This window comes from Onychomys torridus, chromosome 18 (assembly GCF_903995425.1).
Source record: "Onychomys torridus chromosome 18, mOncTor1.1, whole genome shotgun sequence".
In the NCBI taxonomy this organism is placed as follows: domain Eukaryota; kingdom Metazoa; phylum Chordata; class Mammalia; order Rodentia; family Cricetidae; genus Onychomys; species Onychomys torridus.
Window position 1 is genome coordinate 6886780 of NC_050460.1, and position 24130 is coordinate 6910909.

The following is a 24130-nucleotide window of genomic DNA, read 5'->3' on the forward strand; positions in this document are numbered from 1 at the left end:
TGTGAGCATGTGGAGGTCAGATTTCAGTCTCTCATTCATTCCTCAAGTGCTTGTTTTTGAGATAACATCTCTCACTGGCCTGTAGGTCACCAAGCAGAGTAGGCTGGCTGGCCAGTGAAACCCAAGTGCCTGGGTTTGCCTCCCCAGCACTGGGATTACAAGTACACGCCACCAAATCCAGTTTGGTTTTTTTTTTTTTTTTAAGATTTATTTATTTTTATTTTATGTGTATGAGTGTTTTGTCAACATGCATGTCTGTGCATCATGAGTGTGCCTGGTACCCATGGAGGCCAGAAAACAGTATTGGATTCTTCTGGAACTGGAGTTACAGACAGCTGTGAACTGCCACATGGGTGCTGGGACTCAAACCTGAGTCCTCTGGAAAAGCCTCCATCTTGGTTTTTTAAGAAAAGGCAACAGCAGAGTTGATAGTGGATGGGTTTGGGCTGAGCAAGGCAGAGAAATCTTGCTGCTCTGAGTCCTCAGATCACCAGCCTCAAGATCCTTTAGGAGCTGCTTGGAAACCTAGAACCTAGGCTGACAGTGGTGCACACACTTTTAATCCCAGTACTTGGAGGCAGAACCAGATGGATTTCTGTGAGTTCGAGGCCAGTCTGGTCTACAGAGCGAGATCCAGGATAGGCACCAAAACTACACAGAGAAACCCTGTCTGGAAATCCCACCCCCACACAAAAAAGAAACACAGAACCTTTGATAGAGAGATGGCCCAGTGCTTAAGAGACTTATCTGGCTGGTAGTGAAGGCTAACTAGACAAATGGTCAGCCCTGACTCTGGGAGATGGCTCCATAGTTCTAGTTTAGGGATATCTAAGTGTCCCCAATGAAGGTCTCCACCATTAAGAACTATGGTTTTTTTTTTTTCAATTTTAAAACTTATTTAGAAAATAAAATACAATTTTTTTTAAATGTATGAGTGCTCTGTCTGCATGTATGCCTGCATGCCAGTAGAGGGCACCAGATCCCACTAGAGATGGTTGTGAGCTGCCATGTGGTTGCTGGGAACTGAACTCAGGATCTTTGGAAGAGCAGCCACTGCTTTTAACTGCTGGGCCATCTCTCTAGGCCCCATTCAGAACCATGTTAAAGGTGGAAAAAAATGAACCAATTAACGTGTTAGAGAAAAGGGGTCTGGAAGCATGCACATTTGGCTGATTTCCACAGCCGGGAGGACCTTCAGGCCAATTCTTGTTTTAGTCTATCTTTCCTTCTAGCTCCATCACTGACACATGAAGTGAAATTCTAGTTTCCAAGAGCAGATGTGCTCTGATTATAATTTAGAAACAGGTATGTCAGCAAGAGTCTAACTGGAATTGTTCTTTCTGTAGGCTTTCAGGTCTGGTCCTGCTCACTGAGATAAAGTACCAAGTATCCTTTGCAGCCTCCTTACCATCACATCACCTTTGGCCTCAAAGAGAGAGTGCAAAGCAAATTCAGAATTGGTCCCTCCGCCCGGCAGCGCACTGGAACAACACAAATTCAGAAGATTCTCCACTGGTGAGAAGAAGAAGTCACTGGATCAGACAGGTTCAGTGCCCTGAAAGCCCACACCCATTCTGGAGCCAGATGTCCCCACTCGAGAAGTCAGCCTCACCCACCCGGCTCCTCCTAGGTACCTTGTTGCTGGAGGGCCTGGTTTTCCAGCTCAGGCCATGGCTTCCACACCAGTGTGGCCTTGTGTGTGTCCTGAGCCAGGGTGGAGACATCTTGCAGTTCTGGGATCTCTGCTTGGAATCTCAAGCCAATGTTGATGCGTCTTTAATGACAAGAAAAACAGTGTGGTCTTCAGTGTGATGGCCTGGGCCAGAGGCAGCTGTCAGGAACTGAAGACACAGGAGAGCAGTTCCTTCTCGCAAGTCCAGGCCTGGCCTTTTCACTGTGGTTTTTTTTTTTTTTTTGAGCTGAGAATCGAACCCAGGGCCTTGCGCTTGCTAGGCAAGCGCTCTACCACTGAGCTAAATCCCCAACTCCTTTTCACTGTTAAGAATAGCTTTAATACTGGTGGCCGGGGGAGGGGCAAGGGAGCCCTTTGCCTGGGGATTCTCAGCTCCCTGAGGACATAGTGGAGGACAGCTAATCCCAAGAGGAGAGTTGCCTAGAATGTGGCTGATAATACCATGGAACTGGAAGTGGGGTCCATGTGTGCAACAATGAAGAAAATAAGTATTTATCTTTCCCAGACTTTCACTTATATTTTGCCATCTAAGCTCATAAAGGCCTGTCATATGAACAAGGCTGTAATCAGGATTCCCATTCAAGAAACCAACAAAGGCCTCGAAAAACTGACTCGGTATAGATCAACACTAGAATGGTGTCAACCCAAGCTTTCTAACTCTGGACTCTATAGAGCTCTGTACCATTTCCAAGTGCATTCATGAAATGACTTTGCCCTTCCATAGTAAAGAAGTGCCTCTTTATCTACAGCTTTCTGTGGTTTTTAGTTACTCATGATCAACTAATGTCTGAAAATATTGTGTGGAAAAATCCAGAAGTAAATAATTGCATGTTACTTTCATGCCATTTTAAGTAATGTGATGAAATCTCCAGCCAGTCTACTTTTATGTCTCAGACCAGAGAAAAGATGTCTCATCCTTTTGTCTACAGTATCTGCACTGTCTAAGATATCTGCCTGTTAGTCAGTTGGAGCAGTCTTGATGTTTCAGACTGACTACTGAGGTACTGTAGTGGCTATACACAGGGTATGGTACCATCAGAGGTTCTGGGTGCCCAAAGCTGGAGTCTCGGGACATACAAGCCACCAGTGTGCGTGTGAGTGCCGTACCCCACTGATCATGAGAGATTCAAATACTCAACAAGCCCATTCAGAAGACTGGCCAAGAGTCTCAAGAAGGGACCTAGGAAGAAGAACATTCAGGAGGACCTTCAAGAGAGAGGCCTCACTATCACTGGTGTATGAAAGTGTCCAGTCTAGAAGCTAGCCTGTGGAGGTGGGGATGCTAGATTCTTCAAATCCAGGGCTTCATTCACATGTAGTCCTAAGAAGACTCTGAAATACTAGCAGCTATAAGGGAACAATAGTACTCAAGAAAAGCCACAGTCCTACCATTTCTACAACTTCCCCTCTCAGTGGCCACTGACTACAGAAGTACTGACTGCCCTTCTAGAAGCTTCCAGATCTTTCCTTATCTGAGGCTTGTGCTCGAAAGAATCATTGGCTTTTCCTTACGGTTCAACATCCACAGTCTGCTCTCCAGGTCCTGGGGTGACCGTCACATTGCTACCATCGATACTGCCTGAAACACAGAAACTAGAGTTTACTGGCTAACACGGAAAACTTCCTAAGACACAAAAACAAATGAGCAATTAGCTGAGCAGTAATTAGCCAATCAGCAATAACAAGGCTCTTCTACCCAACCCACATCAATTTCCAGAGAACTGGATGAATATGTGAGATGTTCTTTTTCTTTCTCTCCTCCTCCCTCACTCCCCTGACAAGGGTCTTGATGTGTAGCCCAACTTGGTTTTGAACTTACTCTCCTACAGCTTTAAGCCACAGCCTCCCCAGTGCTTGGGTCTGCAGGAGTAGGCCACCCATTCTCACATAGTGTGAGGACAAGTTGCCTGGCTAAGCTACATGGTTTCTAGGCAACCAGAAAGAAACCTAGCTACAAAGATCTCAGTCCTCACTTCTGTCCCTTCAACAGCTCTGAGGAGATGGGGATTTCCTGTGTTGCGCAGGCTGGCCTTGAATTCCCCATCCTTTTGCCTCAGCTCCTTAGTAACTGGAGTTACACTCGTGTGCTGCCTACAGAGTTCATGATTGGTTCTTTCTTCTTCTTCTTCTTCTTCTTCTTCTTCTTCTTCTTCTTCTTCTTCCTCTTCTTCCTCCTCTTCCTCTTCTTCCTCTTCTTCTTCCTCCTCTTCTTCTTCTTCTTCTTCCTCTTCTTCCTCTTCTTCCTCTTCTTCTTCCTCCTCTTCTTCTTCTTCTTCCTCCTCTTCTTCTTCCTCTTCCTGTACTTCTTCTTCCTCCTCTTCCTTCTTCTTCTTCCTCCTCCTCCTCTTCCTCTTCTTCTTCTTCCTCTTCCTGTACTTCTTCTTCCTCCTCTTCCTTCTTCTTCTTCCTCTTCTTCTTCTTCTTCCTCCTCTTCCTTCTTCTTCTTCCTCCTCCTCCTCTTCTTCTTCTTCCTCTTCCTGTACTTCTTCTTCCTCCTCTTCCTTCTTCTTCCTCTTCTTCTTCCTCTTCTTCTTCCTCTTCCTCTTCTTCTTCTTCCTCTTCCTCTTCTTCTTCATAAAGCACGCTAAATATTAAGATTTACTCTTGCCTATAGCACCCCCCCTGTACATCTGTTAAATATTTATCTTAAGCATCTTGTATGACCATCCAAGGCAGTCTTAGTGTGCACATTTCCCGTTTCTTCATCCCAAAGACTCTTGCACTTGCTGTTCTCCTCAGATTGGGTCCCCTGAGCTACTAAAGGAGATGCTGAGGATGGAAGAACCTTGCAAAGTATCTGGAACACATTAACTGATACTTCACGGAAATCCGAGCGGTACACTAGCCTGTTGAAGAAAGCGGGGACCCCCCCCCCCCCCCGGGGTAGTATCCGGAATCGACAGGGTGACACGGGGGTGAGAGGACTCACTGGAGCGGCAGAGCAGCACGCGTGGCGTGGGCGTGAGGGGCGTGAGGGGCAGCTGGGGGTGCACTCCCGGGCCGTGGCCCGAGATGAGGACGTTGCTGAAGAGCCCCGAGCCCTGGCGCACCGGGCTCAGCATGGGCGGCGGCGTGTAGGGGGGCAGCTCGTGGGCGGGGTCCAGGAGCAGGTGGTCGCCCAGGACGCGCGGGGAGCGCAGCTGGCTCTGGTACAGCGTGGCCCCCGAGAAGGGGGTGGGCGTGGGGGCGTAGGCAGAGGGCGGCGGCGGGATGAAGAGCGGCTCGGGCCGGTGCCGGGACTTCTTCTTCTCGGGTAGGGTCTTGAGGGGCTCCTCGGCTTTGGCGGCGGCGGGTGGGGGGTGCTTCCGGGGGACGTCCTGGAGCGGGAGGAAGGGGAGCGGGGTTCGCGCCCGGCCTTTCCACAGGCTTGCCCGGGGTCTGGAAAGTTCGGGGTCGGGGCAGCCGGGCCTCCCCCCGCCGGCCCGGGCCCAGCCCAGCCCCTGCCGGGCCTGCCACACCAGCTGTGCGGCGGGGCCCACGGGCGGGCCGTGCACGTCCCGTCGAGCGGCGGCGGCGGGGCATGCGGAGGGCGGCCGGGTGCGAGCCCCGCGCCCACCGACCCGCGGGCGGCCGGGGTACCTGTGGGGCGGCCGGGGTGCCCAGCAGCAGCTCTGCTGGTGCCGCAGAGTGCAGCCCGCAGCAAGGGGTGATGGGAAAGCCCCCGGGTCACATGACCACTAGCTGCCTCCAGGCCCCGACTGCCCCGGCGCCCCTCACTCGGCTGGGCGCCTGTCAGCGGGAGCGCGGGCTCTGCCCCCCACCGGCCTGCCTCTCCCCGCTCGGCCTGCAGGGGGCGGGGGAGGGGCGGGGAGGGGAGAGGGAGGGGGGGCAGGGGGCGGGCGGGGGGGAGGGGAGAGGGAGGGCGGGGGAGGGGGAGGGCAGGGGAGGGGAGAGGGAGGGCGGGGAGAGGGGAAAGGGAGGGCAGGGGGAGGGTGGGGGAGGGCAGGGGAGGGGAGAGGGAGGGCGGGGGGAGGGCAGGGGCAGGGGAGGGGAGAGGAAGGGCAGGGGGAAGGCAGGGGAGGGGAGAGGAAGGGCGGGGGCGGGCAGGAGCGGACGGGGGAGGGCAGGGAAGGGGAGAGGGAGGGCAGGGGGATGGCAGGGGAGGGCAGGGGAGGGGAGGGCAGGGGGCTCTCCTCAGACAGCCCCTCCAGCCGCCCTCCTTCCCTCGGGCAGGGGCGCTGCACAGCCTGAGGCCCCCAGGACGGGAGAGGCTGCTGCGGAGCACGCTTGCGGAGGGCTCTGCCATCCCCACCCTCCCCCAGGAGCAGATCTGGAAACCTAAGCCCTGTCTGTGCCCGGTGACCTCGGTGACCTCGGTGACCTCGGTGACCTCAACTCGCCCTGGGGCTCGAACTTGCGATCACAGGGTCAAAAGCCCCCTTTAGGCTCAGGCTAGCCTCTCTGAGCCACCTGGACCAGAGGCGCTGCTCAAAATGCCACACCCGGTCACATCTGAAGGATTTTAACTAGGGGGGGGGGGGAAGGCCACCACTCTGGGGGAAACTGAGGCTCTGAGAGGGACATTCTTTAACTGGCATTACCTCAGAGCTGAGAGAAGATTTCCGAGCCCTTTTCTGGATTTTAACTGTTTTTACACCAAGGACTTGGCTTTCACTCCTTATACGTTCCACACGCATGCTTCTACTTCAGCCTGCCTGTCGACTGACGTGGTCTCTCTCACCCTTGCATTAAACCAAGTTCACCTCTTCCAACTCAGCCAACTAGAACCCCTAACGATCTCCTAAGCAATCTCCTAAGCAAAAACACCACCATACTGTCTTGCTTGTTGGGCCCACCCACCTGGTATACAGGTGTACCTTGATTTATGACGGGGCTACAATCCGAGTAATTCACAGTAAAACAAAAAATTAAGTCAAAAATGAATTCAGGGCACCCCACCCATAGAGCATCCTAGCTCCAGAGCCCAGTGCACAGCAGTCTCTAGCTGTTCTCTCCCTCATGATCGCTTAGCTGACTGGAAGTTGTGGCGTAAAGTCAGGAGGGAAGACGGTATTGTATGTCACTAGCCTGGAGAAGACCAAGGTCCAAAAATCCAAAGGACAGTGAGTAGAACTTTTAATTGTATGCCAAGCTGAAAATGTCTGAGGAACCATTTTAGCAGAAGACATCTGTATTTCCATCTTGCCCCTGCATAGCTTTCTCCTTAGCTCTCCCTCATCTGTTCACTGTCCTGAATGAGATGGGTGGCTGTAAGCCCTGGGTATGAAGACTTCCAGGATAGACATGCCTTTCACACCAAATCTCACGACTTCCCCAGATAAGGGGTGTGTGTGAGTAGATATGCTATTTCCTCTTTGCTAGGCCCCTCCGGCCAGAATATGGAGGCCATCCCTCTTCTTCTGAGTCTCTGTCACACAAGAACCCAAACTAGTTCTTTCTGGGTGTTTCAGCCCTACCCTTATGTCTTCTAGATTCCTACTCATTCTCTAAGGACACATAAGGCCCAATACACTACACTGTGGGCAGGGACAGGTGTGGTAGGGCCCCATGGAGGTCATAAATTCCCCAGGGCAGAGAGAAGAGAAGGGGCGGAGGGAAGAGAGGGCGTGACAAAGGCAGAGAATTTAACAGTGACTGAGAAACACAAATCACTTTGCTTTCCTGAGATTTACAGCCTATGGCTCTCACTGGGCTTATTTTGGGGACTGTAATGGATTTGAGTCCCCAGGGTATTTAAGCAGGTGTGAGTCAGAAGCTATTGACAAGGCAGATCATCTGAGCAGACAGTGTGGCTACTTTCCAGAGGACCTGCCATTCCAAGGGTTCTGTCTCCGGCAGCTGGATCTGGGGAGACCTGTCGGTCTTGGGAAAGGGCCAGGGGCAACAGCTGTCCATTATCCGGGGCAGAGATACCTTCCATATCTTAGCAACTGGTAAGGTTATCTTGATTTCTGTCAAATGGATTATCATGTATGTTTAAACGCTGTTGGTGAACCCCTGAGAACCCCTCAGTTCTCAGAATCGGATCCACACCATCATCCTGGTGTAACAAGTATGGCTTGGTCATCGGTAGGAGGCCTGAAAGCCTGAGCCGAGAGGGAGACATTAGGTCTGAGCTTGGGCCAGCGACTGGAAAAGCTGTCCTCATCTCCAGGAAAGCAAAGAGGGGTCCCCACCCCAGGCAGGTGTGGGAGCACAGCAACTCACAGCAGGCGCACAGGGGGCAGCCCCTTGGGGAGAGCGAGGGGGAGAGAGGTTCATCCTCACGAGCACAGGCATCTCGTCGTCCGACATGGAGCTGGCTGGCTTGTCTCTGGCCGAGGGGGTGGCAGCGCCGCTGTTGGTGAACCCCTGAGAGCTGGGCTTGGGTGGGAGAAGCTTGACAGGGACAGACACGGGCATGACCATAGGCGTGAGGCGGTCCGCCTCAGGAGGGAGCGGTGGCGGCGGAGGCGGAGGCGGCAGTGGCGGCTGAGGCTGAGGCTGAGGCTGAGGCTGAGGCGGTGGGGCCTTCTCTCCTTCTTCCTACATAGACAATAAAGGCTTTGATCCTGGGCTGAAAGCAGCTCTCCCAAGGGGGACAGTTTCCAGGATATCAGTGGTGGGGAGACAGAGAACCACAGCTGGGTGGTTTCCTTCCTGTGACTCTGGGTCCCTGAGCTACATTTAAGGTATCATTTCTCTATGGAAATATTAAAAAGCTGGTGGCTTCCATGGTTTTTCGAAGTTAAGAACAGGGACTGCTGTTCAGTCAAAACTGAACATGTGATCGTATGTGGGGGCATTCCATTCCCCGGGCCTCAGTTTACTCAGGTATCTAATGGAAACAGTCTTTGCAGCAGACATGTTATTCAATTGGGAAACCACATTGAAAATGCAGAATGTGCTATGGTTTTGTTTGTTTCTTGAAAACAAGGTCTAAGCACAAACTGGCCTCAAACTCAGGCTCCTCCTGCCCAGCCTCCCCAGTGCTGGGATTACAAGGGTGTAATGCCACACCAGGCTTAAAACACATTTCCCTTTTCTGCTTTTGAGACATGGCTTTGCTATGTTGTCTTGGCTAGCCTGGAACTTGCTATATAAACCAGGCTGGCCTGCAACGTGCAGGGATCCTCCTGTCTATGCCTCCTGAGCACTGGGATCACATGGGCATGAGCCGTGACCCACCTGGCAACAATACTATTTTTTAAAAAGTGAAGACAAATTCTTTTATCTGGCACAGGTGGGAAATAGAGATGGGAGACTGAATCTCATAAAATCAGTATTTTAAGAATTTTCAGAAAATTCTATGCATTCTAACCTAACCTGGAGATGATTTCCTACCTGACTACCTACCTGGATACTGAGGGCATTACAGGATCACTGGACCTTCCCTGTAGCCAACCACGGCATGGATGAACAGAATCTTTTGGCCAAGAGCTTGAGAGTTACATGCTTTTTCTTAGCCACTGACCACAGATCTCAGAGACCATCTGATTATATGATCTTGAGTGCTTTAAACAATCTATGTTACATTTACATAGTCTGCATTTACAGATTTGTAGACTTCGTTTTCATAGTTCCTTCCACACCCTTCTCTAGGAAAAAGAGATGGTGTCCCCTAAAGAAATTTCCAGTACCCTTCTTTGGACACTTGTCTATAAAGCCGGGGAAGTGGGGACTGTGTGCTCTGGCTGGCTCCCAGGGAGGACTGCGCCTCCCGTGGCGCCCACACACGGCACACATCCCTCTGTCTCACGCTGACAGCGGCTAAGCGAAGCAAGCAGTGCGTGGCCTGCAAAGGATAGGGTAGGCTCTTGCTGACCTGTTTGAGGCTGGGGGAGGCCCTCATGCCCCCGTGGGACCGCATGTGGCCATTCAGGGCGGGCAGGCTTTTGAACTCCTTCAGGCAGATGGAGCAAGTCAGCTTGTTCTTGGCATCAAACTGTTCCCCAAACGCTCCTTTGGCAGGACCACTGCTGACAGGTAGGGCCACATGGGAAGGACACACACATTGAGGAGGGAAAACACAAATTTATCACAAGGCCTCACACCTACAATGTACCCATTTTATTTATCTAATCTTCCATTGTGCACAGCCTTAATAGCCTCTAAAGAACCAAGACCAAGTACAGATGGAACAACTGAGGCTCAGATGGACCAAGGACGTTCTTTCTTAAAAAAAGTAAAATTTTAAATTAGATTTATTTTGTGTCTTTGTGCGTGCATGCGTGCGTGCTTGTGTGTTTGTGCACGCGTGTGCGTGCGTGCATGCACCCAAGTCAGAGGACAACTTGGAGTCATTTCTCTCCTGTCACTATATAGGTCCCAGGGTTCAAATTTAGGTCATCAGGCTTAGCAGTAAGCACCTGTACCTGGAGGGCCATCTCACTGGCCTGGGAGGGGCTTTCTCTCCTTTAAAAAATTACATTTGAGTTTGTCTGAGTGTTTGAATTGCTTGTACGTATGTGCATTGTGTGTGTGCCCGGTACCTGGGGAGACCAGAGGGTCTGGTCCCCTAGAGTTGAGATTATAGACACTTGTGAGCTGCTGGGACCCCAACACTGTCTGCTGTAAGACCAGCAAGTGCTCTTTATTGCTAATCCGTCTCCCCAGCAGAAAGGGCTTTCTTAAAATCACGTCACATAAGATACACCCTCCATCTTTCCAGCCCTTCAGGCATTTGCTCATCCTCAGCTTTAAATGCCCACCCACTGTGGGCACGAGAGCCTGTACTATTTGCTGTCACATGCCCAAAGCCCAGTGCTAACCCTAGTACACAGAAGGCACTCGCTAAGTGCTCAGTGATTGGATAGCTGAAGAACAGCGCACAGGCTTGGGAGCCAAAGCCATTACCGTAGCTCCTTGCTCCAGGTGTACCTTCAGCTCTGAGCCCGGCCTTCCAGAACAAGAACAGCAGTAGCTGACAAGAATCCGGGGCTGACACCTGACAGCCCAACAGCAATGTCTGCCTCACTGCGGTTTTACTTTATATGACACGTGAGTTAAGCACACAGTTAAGTGTTCAAACACCGCTGCTACTGCTGTTCCTATACTTTCTTTGAAACATTGGCCTTGAATTTAGAAATGAGCCATTTATACAATCCAGAAAACTCGGGTTGGGGATTTAGCTCAGTGGTAGAGCACTCGCCTAGCAAGCACAAGGCCCTGAGTTCGATCCTCAGCTCAAAAAAAAAAAAAAAAAAAAAAAAAAAAAAAAAAAAAAAAATCCAGAAAACTCACAGCCTCCCAAATATCCCAAACCTTTGAGCGTACCTTGATTCCGGGGACCCTGGCTGGGTTCTCCCATCAGGTAGGTGCATCTGATTTTGAGCCAAACAGGACACCGAAAGAAAACGAGAGAAAAACAAACATGTATTTCTAAAGGGAGGACTCTCAAGAGGCCTGAACACTGGGATCCACCCTTCTAGAACTTTCTCTGCTCATGACCCTGCAAGTCTACTCATGCCTTTGTTCTGCATCTGATTTCTTTCCCCCTACTCCCTAAATAAGGACACGACCTCCTTTATCCTCCTTATTCCATCTGCACCTACTCTGCACTAACAGGGTCTATCCTTCCATGTTGGGCCCTGGCCCCCGTTCTTGCTGACCTTGACCAGATGTCCTCCCTATGCTAATTCCCTGCCGGTTTCATTGCTCCTAAACAGTTTACCAGAGGTTCCTTGTTTGCGGATCCTGCATATTGGTGTAATGCTAGAATGTAAAACAGCTATAGTGAACTTCTGCCCTCCCAGGTTCTCCCACTGTGCTGTAAGTCTGTATTTAAGGCCTCCTCCCTCCTTCAATAAAGGGCATTCTACTGAGATGAATGACCCGCTGTTGTGTCTCTCTTTTTAATCCTCAGCCCCTCGCTTGGACATGGTGAACCCGTAGTACCGCGGGCGTTGCTACACTTCCAAAGGACAGGGAGGAAATGGGTGCACAGCGTCATTCCAGGAGACCGGATAGAACAACAACAAAAATCTTCGTGTATATGAGTGCATGTACAGTGTGTGTGTGTGTGTGTGTGTGTGATGGAGGGGAGCACACATGTGCACAATGTTTGTGCAGAATACCCCAACGATAGAGATCCAATGGGGTGAGAAGTACTCACTATGTGGTTCCCTTGTCTCTGATCTAGACAATTGTGCACATGTGTTTGTATGTGTCCCAGTGCATTGGGTTATGTATGCACATGTGGGCCACATGAGTGGAGGTACTGTCCACATGGCTAATTTTGTTACATTCATCTATTTATTTATTTATTTATTTATTTATTTATTTATTTATTTATCTATCTATCTATCTATCTCTCTCTATCTATCTATCATGTGTGTATATGTGTTGCCACAGCACATGTGTGGAGGTCAAAAGACAACTTGTGGGTCCTCGGGGGATGGACTCAGGGCCTTGGGCACGGCAGCAAGTGCCTTTACCCTCTGAGCCATCATGACAGCCTGACCTGTGATTTTCCTTACTGGCTTGGACTCTGGAAGTAAGCTAGGCTAGCTGGTCAGTGAGGCCCAGGGGCCCTCTGGCCTCTGCCTCCCCGGGGCTGGGATTGTAGGCTCATGCCTCCAAGCTCTGCCCTGCATCCCAAGATGGAACTGAGCCACCCTCTAGCCCCACTCTAGGTCTTGATCATTACGTCAACCATTTAGGACATACGACAATATTCTCATCACCTCCTTAGTGACATGACAAATCCTCAGGCCAAGGACTGAAACCATACTGATTCTGTATTCCAAGTGCCTGGCACGTGTAGGTTAGCATTTTTGACATGTATAAAGAACGGAAAGAATGAAGGTTGGAGAGAGAAGTGGGCACTGCCGAGACTCACGCCTGGCAGAGCCTGTGCACGTGCAGATATGGGGAGAAACTTCAATTCTGAGATACCTGCGGCCACATCGCACTGGGAGACGGCTGCTGATGCTGAGGCCCCATGTTGTTGAGGTGGATCCCACTGGGGGACAGGAGCGGTTGGTGAGGAAGGGTACTGCCGGCTCGGGTCATTTCTGAGCTTGTGGGGTCTGCCACCCCTGTATCAGGAGGCCCCATGTCCCCATGGGAGCTCAGCATAGCTGGAGTCTGCCTGTCACTAGAATATGTTTTCAGCTGACTGTCTTCACGCTGCTGGTGCTGGGACAGGTGGCCCTGTTGGTAGAGGGGGTGGCTATAGGGCTGCTGAGGCTCTTGGTAGTAATACTGGGGCATGGAGCCCAGCTGGATCAGCTGGACAGCATGTGCCTGCTCCGGGGTATACTGATGAGGGTCCCTGTGATAGGAAGGGGGCTGCAGGTGCATCGGGGGCTGCTGCTGCTCTTGCAAGTGTTGCATCATGGGTTGGGGCTGATAATACTGAGGTATCTGCAGTGAACCCTGCCGCTGCTGCAGTTGGAGCTGCTGCTGCTGCTGCTGCTGCTGCTGCTGAGGCTGTGAGGGGCGAATCTGCTGCTGGGGTTGCTGCTGCATTTCTTGCATTGAGAGCCGCTGCAGTCCGGCTTGCTGCTGCTGAGGCGGTGGCTGTGGGTAATACTGGTGCTGCTGCATTGGTTGCATATGGCTGGACAGCACCTGAGGGGCTTGCAGTGGCTGTGCTCCTTGCATTGACATCTGGGCCAGGGGCTGCTGGTAGTCATAATACAGGTGCCCTTGGGGAGCGTGCTGCCCGACCGGAAGGGCTGGTTTGGGCAGTCCACTCGTGAAGCCAGGGTGAGGCTGCTGGGGCATCTGCTGGTAGCGGGAAGCTATAGCTGATGCTGAGGGCTCCACGGGCTTCTGAGAGAGCAGCTGACGAAGGGCGCTGTCAGAGGCTCCATCCATCACTGCTGACTGGGTGTGCAGCACCTGGGCCATATTGTTGACCTGAATTCGCAGGTTTTGGTTGGCAAACACCTGGGTGAAAGAGTCCAGCTTGTGTAAAACACCACTGGTGAGTTTCTGGGTCCGGATCTCACTGGCCTGGGAATAAGTGTATTGGTAACCATCAGTGGGCTCTACCTGGCCCGGAGCCCCCCACATCATGTTTGAGTTGGCCAAGTTGCTACGAAGCTGGACGTGGTTCCCAGGCCCTGCATGGCTTCCCCATCCTCCCTGCCTGGAGGTATCCATTTGGCCAAGGTTTTTGGAGCCAATTGGCAAACCCAGACTATCCCGAGTATCTTGAGGGAAGTGAGGCGAGATGGGCGAGGCCTGCGGGGCGTCCATTGCAGCCCCAGAGATTGTATTCCCATAGCTGTGGTTCAGCCCGCTGTGGACACCGAGAGGTGGCTGTTGATAGAAGAGGTTCTCACCACCGTGGGCCACGTGGTTGGTCTTGTACAGCTGCTGGTCCCCCATGATGTCTTCCTGGTTATGAACGTTCAGCCACAAAAAGAAAAAAACGAAAAGGAAATGAAGAAAATAAAAAATCCTGAAACCCTGAGAAGATGAGACAAAGTGTCCACCCTACTCCACGGCTGACATGTCTGTGAGGGTGGCTGGAGGCAGGGGTTCGTGTTGGCTTGAACCACTCATCTGCAGAGCCGAGGTGTCTACATCCTCCCCCGGGCTGAGGTATGGACCAGACACCACCGTGGTGGGGAAACGTTGTTCACACCTGGAAGACAGGATGCGAAGGGCAGAATTATTTCCCTGGACGTTTCTTGACAAGCCGATCTATCTATATATCTATATATCTATATCTATATATAGTGATGATTTATAAAGGTGAGTGCAGGTAGGACTAGGGCACTGGGTCAGCAGGTGAGGCACTTGCTGCAAAGCCTGATGAGCTCAGTTCAAACCCAGGGAGCCACATGGTGCGTATGGTGTGCATACTCACATGTAGGGAGTGTAAGTGTCTGAGTATGTGCAATCAGAGGACATTGCATGACCTGCTCAATCACCTCCCACTTATTTATTCCAAGGTCTCTCAATGAACCTTGTGTTAGTGGCCAGCAATTGCCGGTGATTCCCTCCCCACGGCACCCCCAGTGCTGAGTTACGGCCAGATAGCCACACCTAGCCTTTTATATGGGTGCTGGAGATTTTAACTCAGGCCCTCATATTTGTGCAGCGAGTGAGCCACCTTCCAAGCCCTCCCCCTCCAATTTCAGTTCTTCAGTCATTTTCCAACCGGGCCATATGTCTCTGTGAGCACGAGGGCTTTGCAAGCACTGCGCATGCGCCGCAGCTCTGACATTCCCGAATTCACGCAGAAGGGCTTCCCCAGAACTGGACGAGAGAGGTACGAGAGAGGGGTTCTTTTCCGTCTTCCCTCCTGCTTCACACAAAGGCGAACTCTCACCTCCTCCACCGGATATGTCAACCGGGTTCATCATTTACTTCTTTATTGTGTGTGCATGCGGGTGGGAGCAGACACGTGAGCGAGCATGCTCCCGTGCCACGGTACATATGGAAGTCAGAGGACAGCTCGCAGGGGTCAGCGCTCTCCTCCTACATGTACGTTCTAAGGAGCGAACCTGGATCATCAGGCTTGGCAGCAAGCTCCTGTACCTGCTGAGACATCTCACTGGCCTTCTTTTTTGTTTCTAGTTCTTTTCGTATTAAGTTCCAAGGGGCTGGGGAGATGGCTCAGTGGTTAAAGAGCATCCCCGTTCTTGCAGAAGGACCTGAGTTCAGGTGCCAGTGCCCAAGGCGGGAAATTTACAGCCTCCTGCAACTCCATCTCCAGGGGGATCTGATGCCCTTTTCTGGCCTCCTGGGGCATTTGCACACATGTAAACACACACATAAAATAAATCTTACAAAAAAAAAAAATCCCAAAGGAAGTTTTATGATGTTACAAAGTTGTCTTCTGACTCCAACAGCCACGCCCCAGCATGCTTACCCATTTCCAAACACATTCACGCAATAATAATAATAATAAATAAGATTTAAAAGGAAGGTCTAAGATAAATAATTAAATGAAAATTTTGGGTGCTAGATCTCAATGTTACTTTTGGTATAGAATTCAGAAGCAGATCAAAGAGCTGAGTGGCTTGCTTTAACAATGTGTGCTTAACAGAATGACCTGGGGCTACAGCTCAGTGGTCACATGTACAGAGACACTAGAGCTGGGTTCCTGGCACCACACACACTGAACAGCAGTGAGTTATTTTTTTCTTTTTGTTTTTGTTTTTGTTTTTTTTTTTAAGACTTATTCCCTCATTTTTAAACTTATGCATATGTGTGTATGTAGCTGTGTGAATTTATGTGCATCATGTGTGCACAGTGTCTGCTGAGGCCACGGACCATTGGGTGCCTGGAACTGGAGACAGACACAGAGACAGAGACACAGAGTGAGCTACCTGATGTGGGTGGTGGGAACTGAACCCGGGTCCCCTGGAAGAGCAGCAAGTGCTCTTAACCACTGAGCCATCTCTCAGTCCTGAGATTTTCCTTGAATGTGAACAGTGGCTTTCTGGTCTTATGTCTGGATAGATGGAAAGTGCTTGTCCTGCTCTCACACTAATGATAATCTCCTTAGACGTGTTTTTAATTGTTTCTTATGTATGGATACATGTGTTTATGCACACATGAAAGTGGGTTCATGGAAGGCGGAAGGAGACAGACCCTCTGGACAGCTTGGAGTGATAAGGAATAGAAGGGGGGTAAGGTGTGAGGTGGGGGAGAGTAGCGGGTTGGGGGGTGGGTTATCTATCCCTCAGCATGGGTGCTGGGGACCGATCTAATTTTCTAGAAGAACAGGAAGTGCTCTTAACCACTGAGCTGTCTCTCCATGGTTTCATGTAGCCCAGGCTGGCCTTGAGCTTGCCTTGTAGCTCTACCTGCTAAGTGCTAGGATTACAGGATGGGGACTCTTGCTTTACACAGAGTTGGCGATCAAACCCAGGGCCTGATCAGGCATACGAGGCAAACTACTAACTGAGCTACATTGCAGCCAGCGAAAGTTTATTTTTAAAGCGGCTTTCAGTACCACTGTCCTGAGGTACATTTTAAACTTAACTTTACTGTTTATCATTTATCCATTTGTTATACATTTATATGGTTTGATCAGTTGTGTACTCTTAAAAATTGTAACTCAAACCAGAAGAAACTTTCAATATAGCTTCAAGATTCAGGAAATGAAAAACGTCAACTTTATATAAAGTTGTTACAGACCAATAGGATGGGGCACAAACAAAAGAGCTTTAAACCTAAAAATACATCAAATTCCTAGAGGAAGTAAAATACAAGTAAATTTTCAAGGAAAAACAGAGGACACTGTGTGTGTGTATGTGTGTGTGTGTGTGTGTGTGTGTGTGCGCGCGCACATGTGTTTAAATGAGTAATGGGTGGGTACCGGATGGCTAGGGTGTTTAGATTCCATGGGATAAATTTAAAAATGATGTCATAGTTTCACTTAAAAATATCAATATTTATACTATGCTGGAAATCACATCTGTAGACATGATAAAAACTGTAGATGTAAACTTGAACACTAAACTGGGTGTGGTGACATATGCTTGTAATCCCAGTGCTCAGAGGCAGGAGAATCAGGAGGCCTTGGAGGTCATTCTGGGCTACATGAGATCCCGTTTCAAAAAACCTAAGGAGTTTTACAAAGTTAATTTTGGGAATATTTTTAAGGGGAGGCATCTGGAGTTGACCCTGAATTTGAGGTAGAATGGAAAGTGAGGCAGTCACTGAAAGCTTCTCAGCAGATGCACAAAGGTGCTGGGAATGGGGGTGATGTGTTCCAGAAGCAGGGTCCCTCACTGACCACTAGGGTGCTGGTTAGAAGTTTACAACTGAGGCTCTTGCTCAGACCCACCTATCAACTTGACACAACCCAGGGTTACCCAGGAAGAGAGTGTCAGTGAGGGATTGTCTACATTGGGTGGGCTGTGGGCATATCTATGGAGGATTGTCTTAACTGACTGATGTGGGGAGACCCAGCCACTGTGGGTATCACCATTCCTTAGGCAGGAGCTCCTGAACTGCATATGCATGGAGAAGTCAAGAGGAACACAAGCATGCTGGAACAAATAAGCATGCATGCGCTTGACTGGATGTCATGTGACCAGCTGTCTCAAGATCCTGCCCCTGTGATTTTCCCACAGTGATGGACTATAGCCTGGAATTGTGGACTAAAACAAACACATTTCTTCTCAAAGTTGCTCAATTTTTTCCTTTATTTGTATTTTATGTGTATGAGAGTTCTCCCTGCATGCACGCTTAGGCACCATGTGTGTGATGCCTGTGGAGGCCAGAAGAGGGCATTAGATCCCTTGGGACTGGAGTTGCAGATGGTTGTGAGCTGCCGTGTGGGTGCTGGGAATCGAAACCAGGTCCTCTGGAAGGGCAGCCAGTGTGATTAACCACTGAGACCTCTCTCCAGCGTCTGTGACTTGCTTTTGTCAGGGTATTTTATCACAGGTATATTTACCACATCCCAAAACAGAAACTTCATTTTATGCAGGGATCCAGCTATGACTAGGGGCTGGTGTGCACATCCACCAGAAAGAACCGACCTAGCCGCATTGAGGTGAAGTCTTGAACCCATGTAAGGATGAGCATGGACAGGCAGAGACAGGAGAACCACTCCTGTAATTCTTGCCCTTCAGAGCCTTGTGCCCCAGTCTGAGGAGACACTCTACCTCTCCCAGGACAATCTCACCTGACTCAGTTCTCATGTGCTCTGGATCAGCTGCTGACTCCATCCACCACTGTCAAGTTCAAAGCAACTCAGCCACATCTGTCGGACTGGCTGACCTTTCAAGGATCCTTTATATTGAACCTGACATGCTCTGTCCCCATAACAGGGCCTTGGGACATGCTGTCTCCCCGTTATGAAGAGTTCTTCCTCTTCCTGGCACCTCTCCAACTAGCCACTTGCCAGGTCACTTTCAGCTACAATTCAAGCTACACAGTCAAGTCCAGTTGACCCAACCGCAAGTTTACATAAGGTTCTATTCTTTTTAAAAGAAATTATTGATGTGGATGTGTCTGTGTCTAAGTATGTGAACACATGTGCTGGTGGGTGTGTTCCCAAGGAGGCCAGTAGAGGGCATCAGATCTCGTAGCGCTGGAGTTACAGGCAGTTGTGAGCTGCTCGATGTGGGTGCTGGGAACCAAACCCAGGTCCTCTAGAGGAACAGTGAGCACTCTTGATGGCCGAGGCCTTCCCCAGCCCTTAGGCTGCTTTCTTATATTTTGTCATGAAACTGTATTCTCCCTAACCAACCTCCACACCTCACCTGCATCTCCTAACCATCTGCTGTTTGTTTTCTGAGACAGGCTCTCATGTAGCCCAGGTTAGCTTTAAACCCATTACATAGCCCATAATGCCCTTAAACTTACAATTCTGCTGCTACCGTGACTGGTTTGTGTAGTGCCTGGGAATCGAAACCAGGACTTCATGCATACAAGAAAAGCAGTCCATGATCTGAGCTACATCCAGCCCCTTCTTAATGTTAAGAAATGGCTTATTCGGTGCTGAAAAGGTGGCTCAATGGTTAAGGATGGCAAAGACCTGCAATATGTTCCTAGTGCCCACACCGGGTGGCTCACAACCACCTGTCACTCCAGATCCAGTGGTATCAGATGCCTCTGGCTTCCCCTGGCACTGGTGTTCATTATGTCCATATACCCACACACAGACACACAGACACACAGACACACACACACATACACACACACACATACACACACACACACACAATGAAAAATAAAAATTTTAATTTGTAGTATGTGCACATGATGTGGGTATGTGTGTGTTGGGGTATGAAGATGCCTCAGTGCTCATGTGAAGATCGGAGGACAACTTGGTCGGTGGAAGTTTATTTTTTATTTTTATTTTTTATCTGAGACAGGGTTTCTCTGTGTAGCTTTGGAGCCTCTCCTGGATCTCACTCTGAGGACTAGGCTGGCCTCGAACTCACAGAGATCCGCTTGCCCTCTGCCTCCCGAGTGCTGGGATCAAAGGTGTGCACTGCCACCACCACCACCCGCTATGGAGGTTTTTTTTTCTTCCACCTTTGTTCTTGGGCTTTAACTCAAGTCATCAGGCTTGTATAAAGCCCTTTACCCTATGAAGCATCTGCTGCCCCCTGATACTTTCTTAATTCCATCTCTCTCTGTGTCCCTATCATCCTAGGATAAGAGACCCTGGAGATGGCTTCGGGACTATTTTGCAAGCAGCTTGTAACTTGCTTCCTGACACCCGACCCTCAGTTCCATCCGCCCATTCTCTCAGGGGCTTGGAGAAAGTTCCTACTTCCTAAAAAGGGACTCACCCTCCTTATCTCTGGTAAAAGGAACTAAGGGTCCTTCCATTAACAATATGGCTATTTTGTTTTGGTTTCTTTACTGAACCCATATTTGATACTGGAAGAGCTTCAATTCCAAATCATTGTTTTTAAGGCCACTTATTGTCGACTGTTAGAGAACACAAGCAAATAGTCAGTCTTCTTATAAATAATCAAGCTCTTTAATTGTAGTCATGCTAAGTAATGATGTAATTAATCACAGGGATAAGCTTTACTTAGTCCCTTGCATATGTTTCCAGGGTTGAGCTTAAAACAAATAACTTAGAAACAAAGTTTTTCTATTCAGATATACCTGGACAGCCCTTGTACTTAGAGATTTGCAGAACATGGCATTTAAAATGTTGATCTACAGGCGGGTGGTGGCGCACACCTTTAATCCCAGCACTCGGGAGGCAGAGGCAGGTGGATCTCTGTGAGTTTGGGGCCAGCTTGGTCTACAAAGCAAGTTCCAGGATAGCCTCCAAAGCTACAGAGAAACCTTGTCTCGAAAAAAACCAAAAACCAAAAACCAAAAAAAACAAAAAAAAAAGTTCTAAGATAAGTCGTAAAGGTTTTAATATAGGTCTAAAAAAGGTCTGAGCATATGAAAGTCTATGCAAGTTATGAAGATACAAATGAATGGGTTACATTATAAGAAATGTTTCAGATTGCTTTCCCCTTCTATGATATAAAAGTTCAGAGCTTGACATTTAATAGAGTTCTGATAAGCTGGTAGAGCATTAGACTTACTGTTCAATGATAGCTCAACATTTTAGATTTATTTTGGTTGTCATTTAAACTTAAAAGTGATTCTTATCTCATCAGGCCAAAAACCAAAGTAAACCCCAAACAAACAAACAGAAAACAAAACAACAAAACCCACCAACCAAACCAAACTCTGTCCAGTCTATACCTGGCTCTCTGGACAGAGGGAAAATGCACATGCTTTTATCCCAAATCTGTAGTTCTTTTTGGCACTCAAAGGTGTGAGTCCACTTCTGTTGTTTTACAGACGTCCATCACCTGCTTTGTTTATGATACAGATTTCAGTACAGATTGGTAATGTTAATGTATCTAAAACTTTTATGTCATTTTGTAACATAATTCATATAGGCCTCAGAAGATTAAAAGAGTCATAAAACCTGGATCCACTTCACGGACGTTGGAAGGACTCTAGATAAGTACAGCTTAAATTTTCCCCACTTGGCTATTCCTAAGGATGGTATTTTTCTCTCTCCTGGTCTTGGGACTCCTGCTTTTCCCAATTACTAAGACTATGGGCCTGAAGGTTCCAAATAAGTTCATAAATTTTAACTTCTGTTCCTAGTTTAATTTTGTCTCAACAGATTTCCTCTTGCCTGGCAGACGCCTCCTGCTTCAGTTGCTGACCACACTGCTCCAGATGACTGTGAGCTCCAGACTTGCTAAAAGCTGATGTGGACCAGCCCAGCCAACGTGATTATTCCCTGTCTCTATAGCTAGGTCAGATAGCCACATGCTTCTGAGAGATGCCTTACAGCCCAGCCTTTGACCAGCCTTCCAGCCTATGACTAGCCTTTTAGGCTTTCTTGGAGCCCTGACAACAATGTCCCAATGTTAGCTTGAAGCAGTTCTAGAAGAGAATACATTGCCTCATGTTCCCCACCCAAAATAGGTTGAAATGCTGCATCAAAACGAAACTCCCTGGCATAGGGGACAAAGTGGCTAACTACAACACCCATTGACATACCAGGAAAATAGGGTCAGAGTTGTCAGTTGACTCAAAGGTCAGAACTTCAGGGCCTTAAGAATGGAAATAAGCTGGGCGTGGTGGTGCATGCCTTTCATCCCAGCACTCGGGAGGCAGAGCCAGGCGGATCTTTGTGAGTTTGAGGCCAGCCTGGCCTACAGAGTGAGATCCAAGAAAGGCACAAAGCTACACAGAGAAACCCTGTCTCAAAATACCAAATAAACAAACAAACAAATAAATAATAAAAAATTTTTTTTTAGAATGGCAATAGATACAGATGTTGCTGCCCTAGAAAACTATGTTAGCTAATGGTTCTTACGTCCCAATACCCTTAAATCCCTGGGGAAACAGGACTCATGATTGAGTACTGTCATTGGTACTTGTGAAGAGGGGAATGGGGGGGGGGCAAAACAACTTGAACACACAGCTGCTATGACAGGCTTATAGGCCCAGACACAGATTCTGGCTGGCAACACCTGGACCCAGGAAAAGCCATATGCTGACCTTATCTAGGGAGGGCCTGCATCTAAGAGGAAATACCTGACATTCCAAACATTCCCTATACCAACCTCTGCTATGATTAAAACCACCCTGCCTGGGCTCAGGGCTCTCCGCTCTCACTGCTGTGTTGGATAGACAGTCCAAGCTCTGAGCTTGAAAATAAAGGCTCTGTCAGAAGCTCATTTTTTAGTAAAAGGGGGGGACCTGTAGGGCCCTGGACCCCGTTTTGGGTAACTGTTGCCTTGCTTGCTGACCTTGACCTTGATATCCTCCCTATGCTAATTCCCTGCCAGTTTCCACTCTCCTGAATGCTTGAGGGAAGTTCCTTGTTTGTCTATGCTGCATATTGGGCATTAACAGCTTAGATGCAAGATTGTAAAACATCAGTAGCGAACTTCTGCCCTCCAGGGCCTGTATTTAAGACCTCCTACCTCCTTCAATAAACGGCATTTGGCATTCTGCTGAGGTGAATGACCAAAATAAATAAATAATAAATAAATTTTAAAAAAGAAAGAAAGGGAACAACACGAATGAAGCCGTATAACCAGGTGTCCACACTGGGGCATCACATCCTCATCAGAAACAGGGCTGGTGAGATGGCTCAGAGGGTAAAGGGGCTTGCTGCCAAGCCTGCCGACCTGAGTTCAATCCCTGGGACCCACAGGTGGAAGGAGAGCACTGACTCTCCCAAGCTGTGTTCTGACTTCCACAGGAGCATTTATGCACAAGCACATACAAAATGTAATTTAAAAGAAAAAAAAAAAAAAACGGGAAAGTGCTGAGTGGTTAAGGGTACTTGCTGCTCTTGCACAGGACATGGGTTCTGTTCATAGCACCCACATGCTGGCTCACAACTGTCTATAACTTCAGTTCCAGGGGATCCAACCTCCTCGTCCGGCCTCTCAGGGCACCAGGTACACAGATGGTGCACATACATGCATTTGGGCAAATGCCTGTACATGTCGTTCACCACAGACATCCTATACATGGTATGAAAGCTAGACCATGTCACACTTCTGTGTGAAGTCTTCCTGGATTGCAGGGGAGAGAGGATGGCTCTGCATTCTGAGCTGGAAGAAGTGATTCTCTATTCCTCAGTCTACCCACAGCAGGACTGTGGCTTATTGATAAACACAGGCCCTACGTGGACCTCTAGTGAGTTCTCAGTTTCCAGGATACCCGATATACCACCTGTGTTCCTGCTACACACAGACCCAAAGCTCAGAAACTCTGGGCAAGACCTAGCAGTCTACATCTTTTTTGTTGTTGTTGTTTTAATAAAGGGTTTCAGGTAGCCCAGGTAGTCTCAAACTTGCTATGTAGCAAAGGGCCTTGAACCTCTTATCCTCTGCCCCCATTTTCCAAGTGATGGGATAATAGACATGCAGCCACCATGCCAGTCTGTGTCCTGACTTCCTGGTGTCTCCTGTATGCTCAAGTTGAAGGTCATACACAGTCTTAGGTGTCATCTAGTCTCCACACAATACAGATGGAGAAACTGAGACCCAGAGATGTGCCCTCTGAGACTGGAACAGTGCCTGGCTCCTGGCCACCATGAATACTTGCTCAACTCAGAGAGGACAATGACTTCCCCACACAGCAGAGGGAGGCCATGGCAGCACCACATGCTATTTATTTTGCCTACAATTTGTGTATTTATCTGAATGCCTATTCACACTTAGTTCAAAATTCAAAGGCTGAAAATAACATGCAGAAGATCCCAAACGAATGCTTGAAAATAAAGTGAAAAAGCATAGCAATATTTCAGACAGAGAGTTTATGAAGAGCCCTCCTGCTTCAGTCCCCATCCACCCTGCAGCCCTCCAGGAACAATTAGGCTCCTACACGTCTTGGGGACCAGCTGTACACAGCCCCACTGACACAGATGGTAGCACGCTAGGCCCCCAGGTCAGCATCTCGCCAAACTGACACTTTACACACATCATCGAAAACCCAGAAACCGTTTTTTCACTCTGGCTCGTCAATCTGTAGAACGGCTGGGATACTGAGGATGTTACTGTAATCTTTTTCTTA

At 49.0% G+C, this 24130-nt stretch overlaps 1 protein-coding gene across 7 annotated transcripts in view; it reads right to left on the bottom strand.

Moving 5' to 3' along the window:
* The window catches only part of Trerf1 (transcriptional regulating factor 1), a 212864-nt gene that overhangs the window by 26639 nt on the left and 162095 nt on the right, over positions 1–24130 (bottom strand). For 4 of the 7 annotated variants that reach the window (XM_036167830.1, XM_036167831.1, XM_036167835.1 and 1 more), the window contains 8 exons: positions 12530–14231; positions 10910–10956; positions 9459–9612; positions 7862–8179; positions 4623–5010; positions 3206–3272; positions 1635–1774; positions 1409–1512 (listed from right to left, as the gene is read on the bottom strand). In XM_036167830.1, coding sequence (XP_036023723.1) covers positions 1409–1512; positions 1635–1774; positions 3206–3272; positions 4623–5010; positions 7862–8179; positions 9459–9612; positions 10910–10956; positions 12530–13972 — 2661 coding nt within the window. In that variant the 5' untranslated portion in view covers positions 13973–14231. The remainder of the gene's footprint in view (positions 1–1408; positions 1513–1634; positions 1775–3205; positions 3273–4622; positions 5011–7861; positions 8180–9458; positions 9613–10909; positions 10957–12529; positions 14232–24130) is intronic. The other 3 variants (XM_036167836.1, XM_036167833.1, XM_036167832.1) reach the window with 2 other exon arrangements.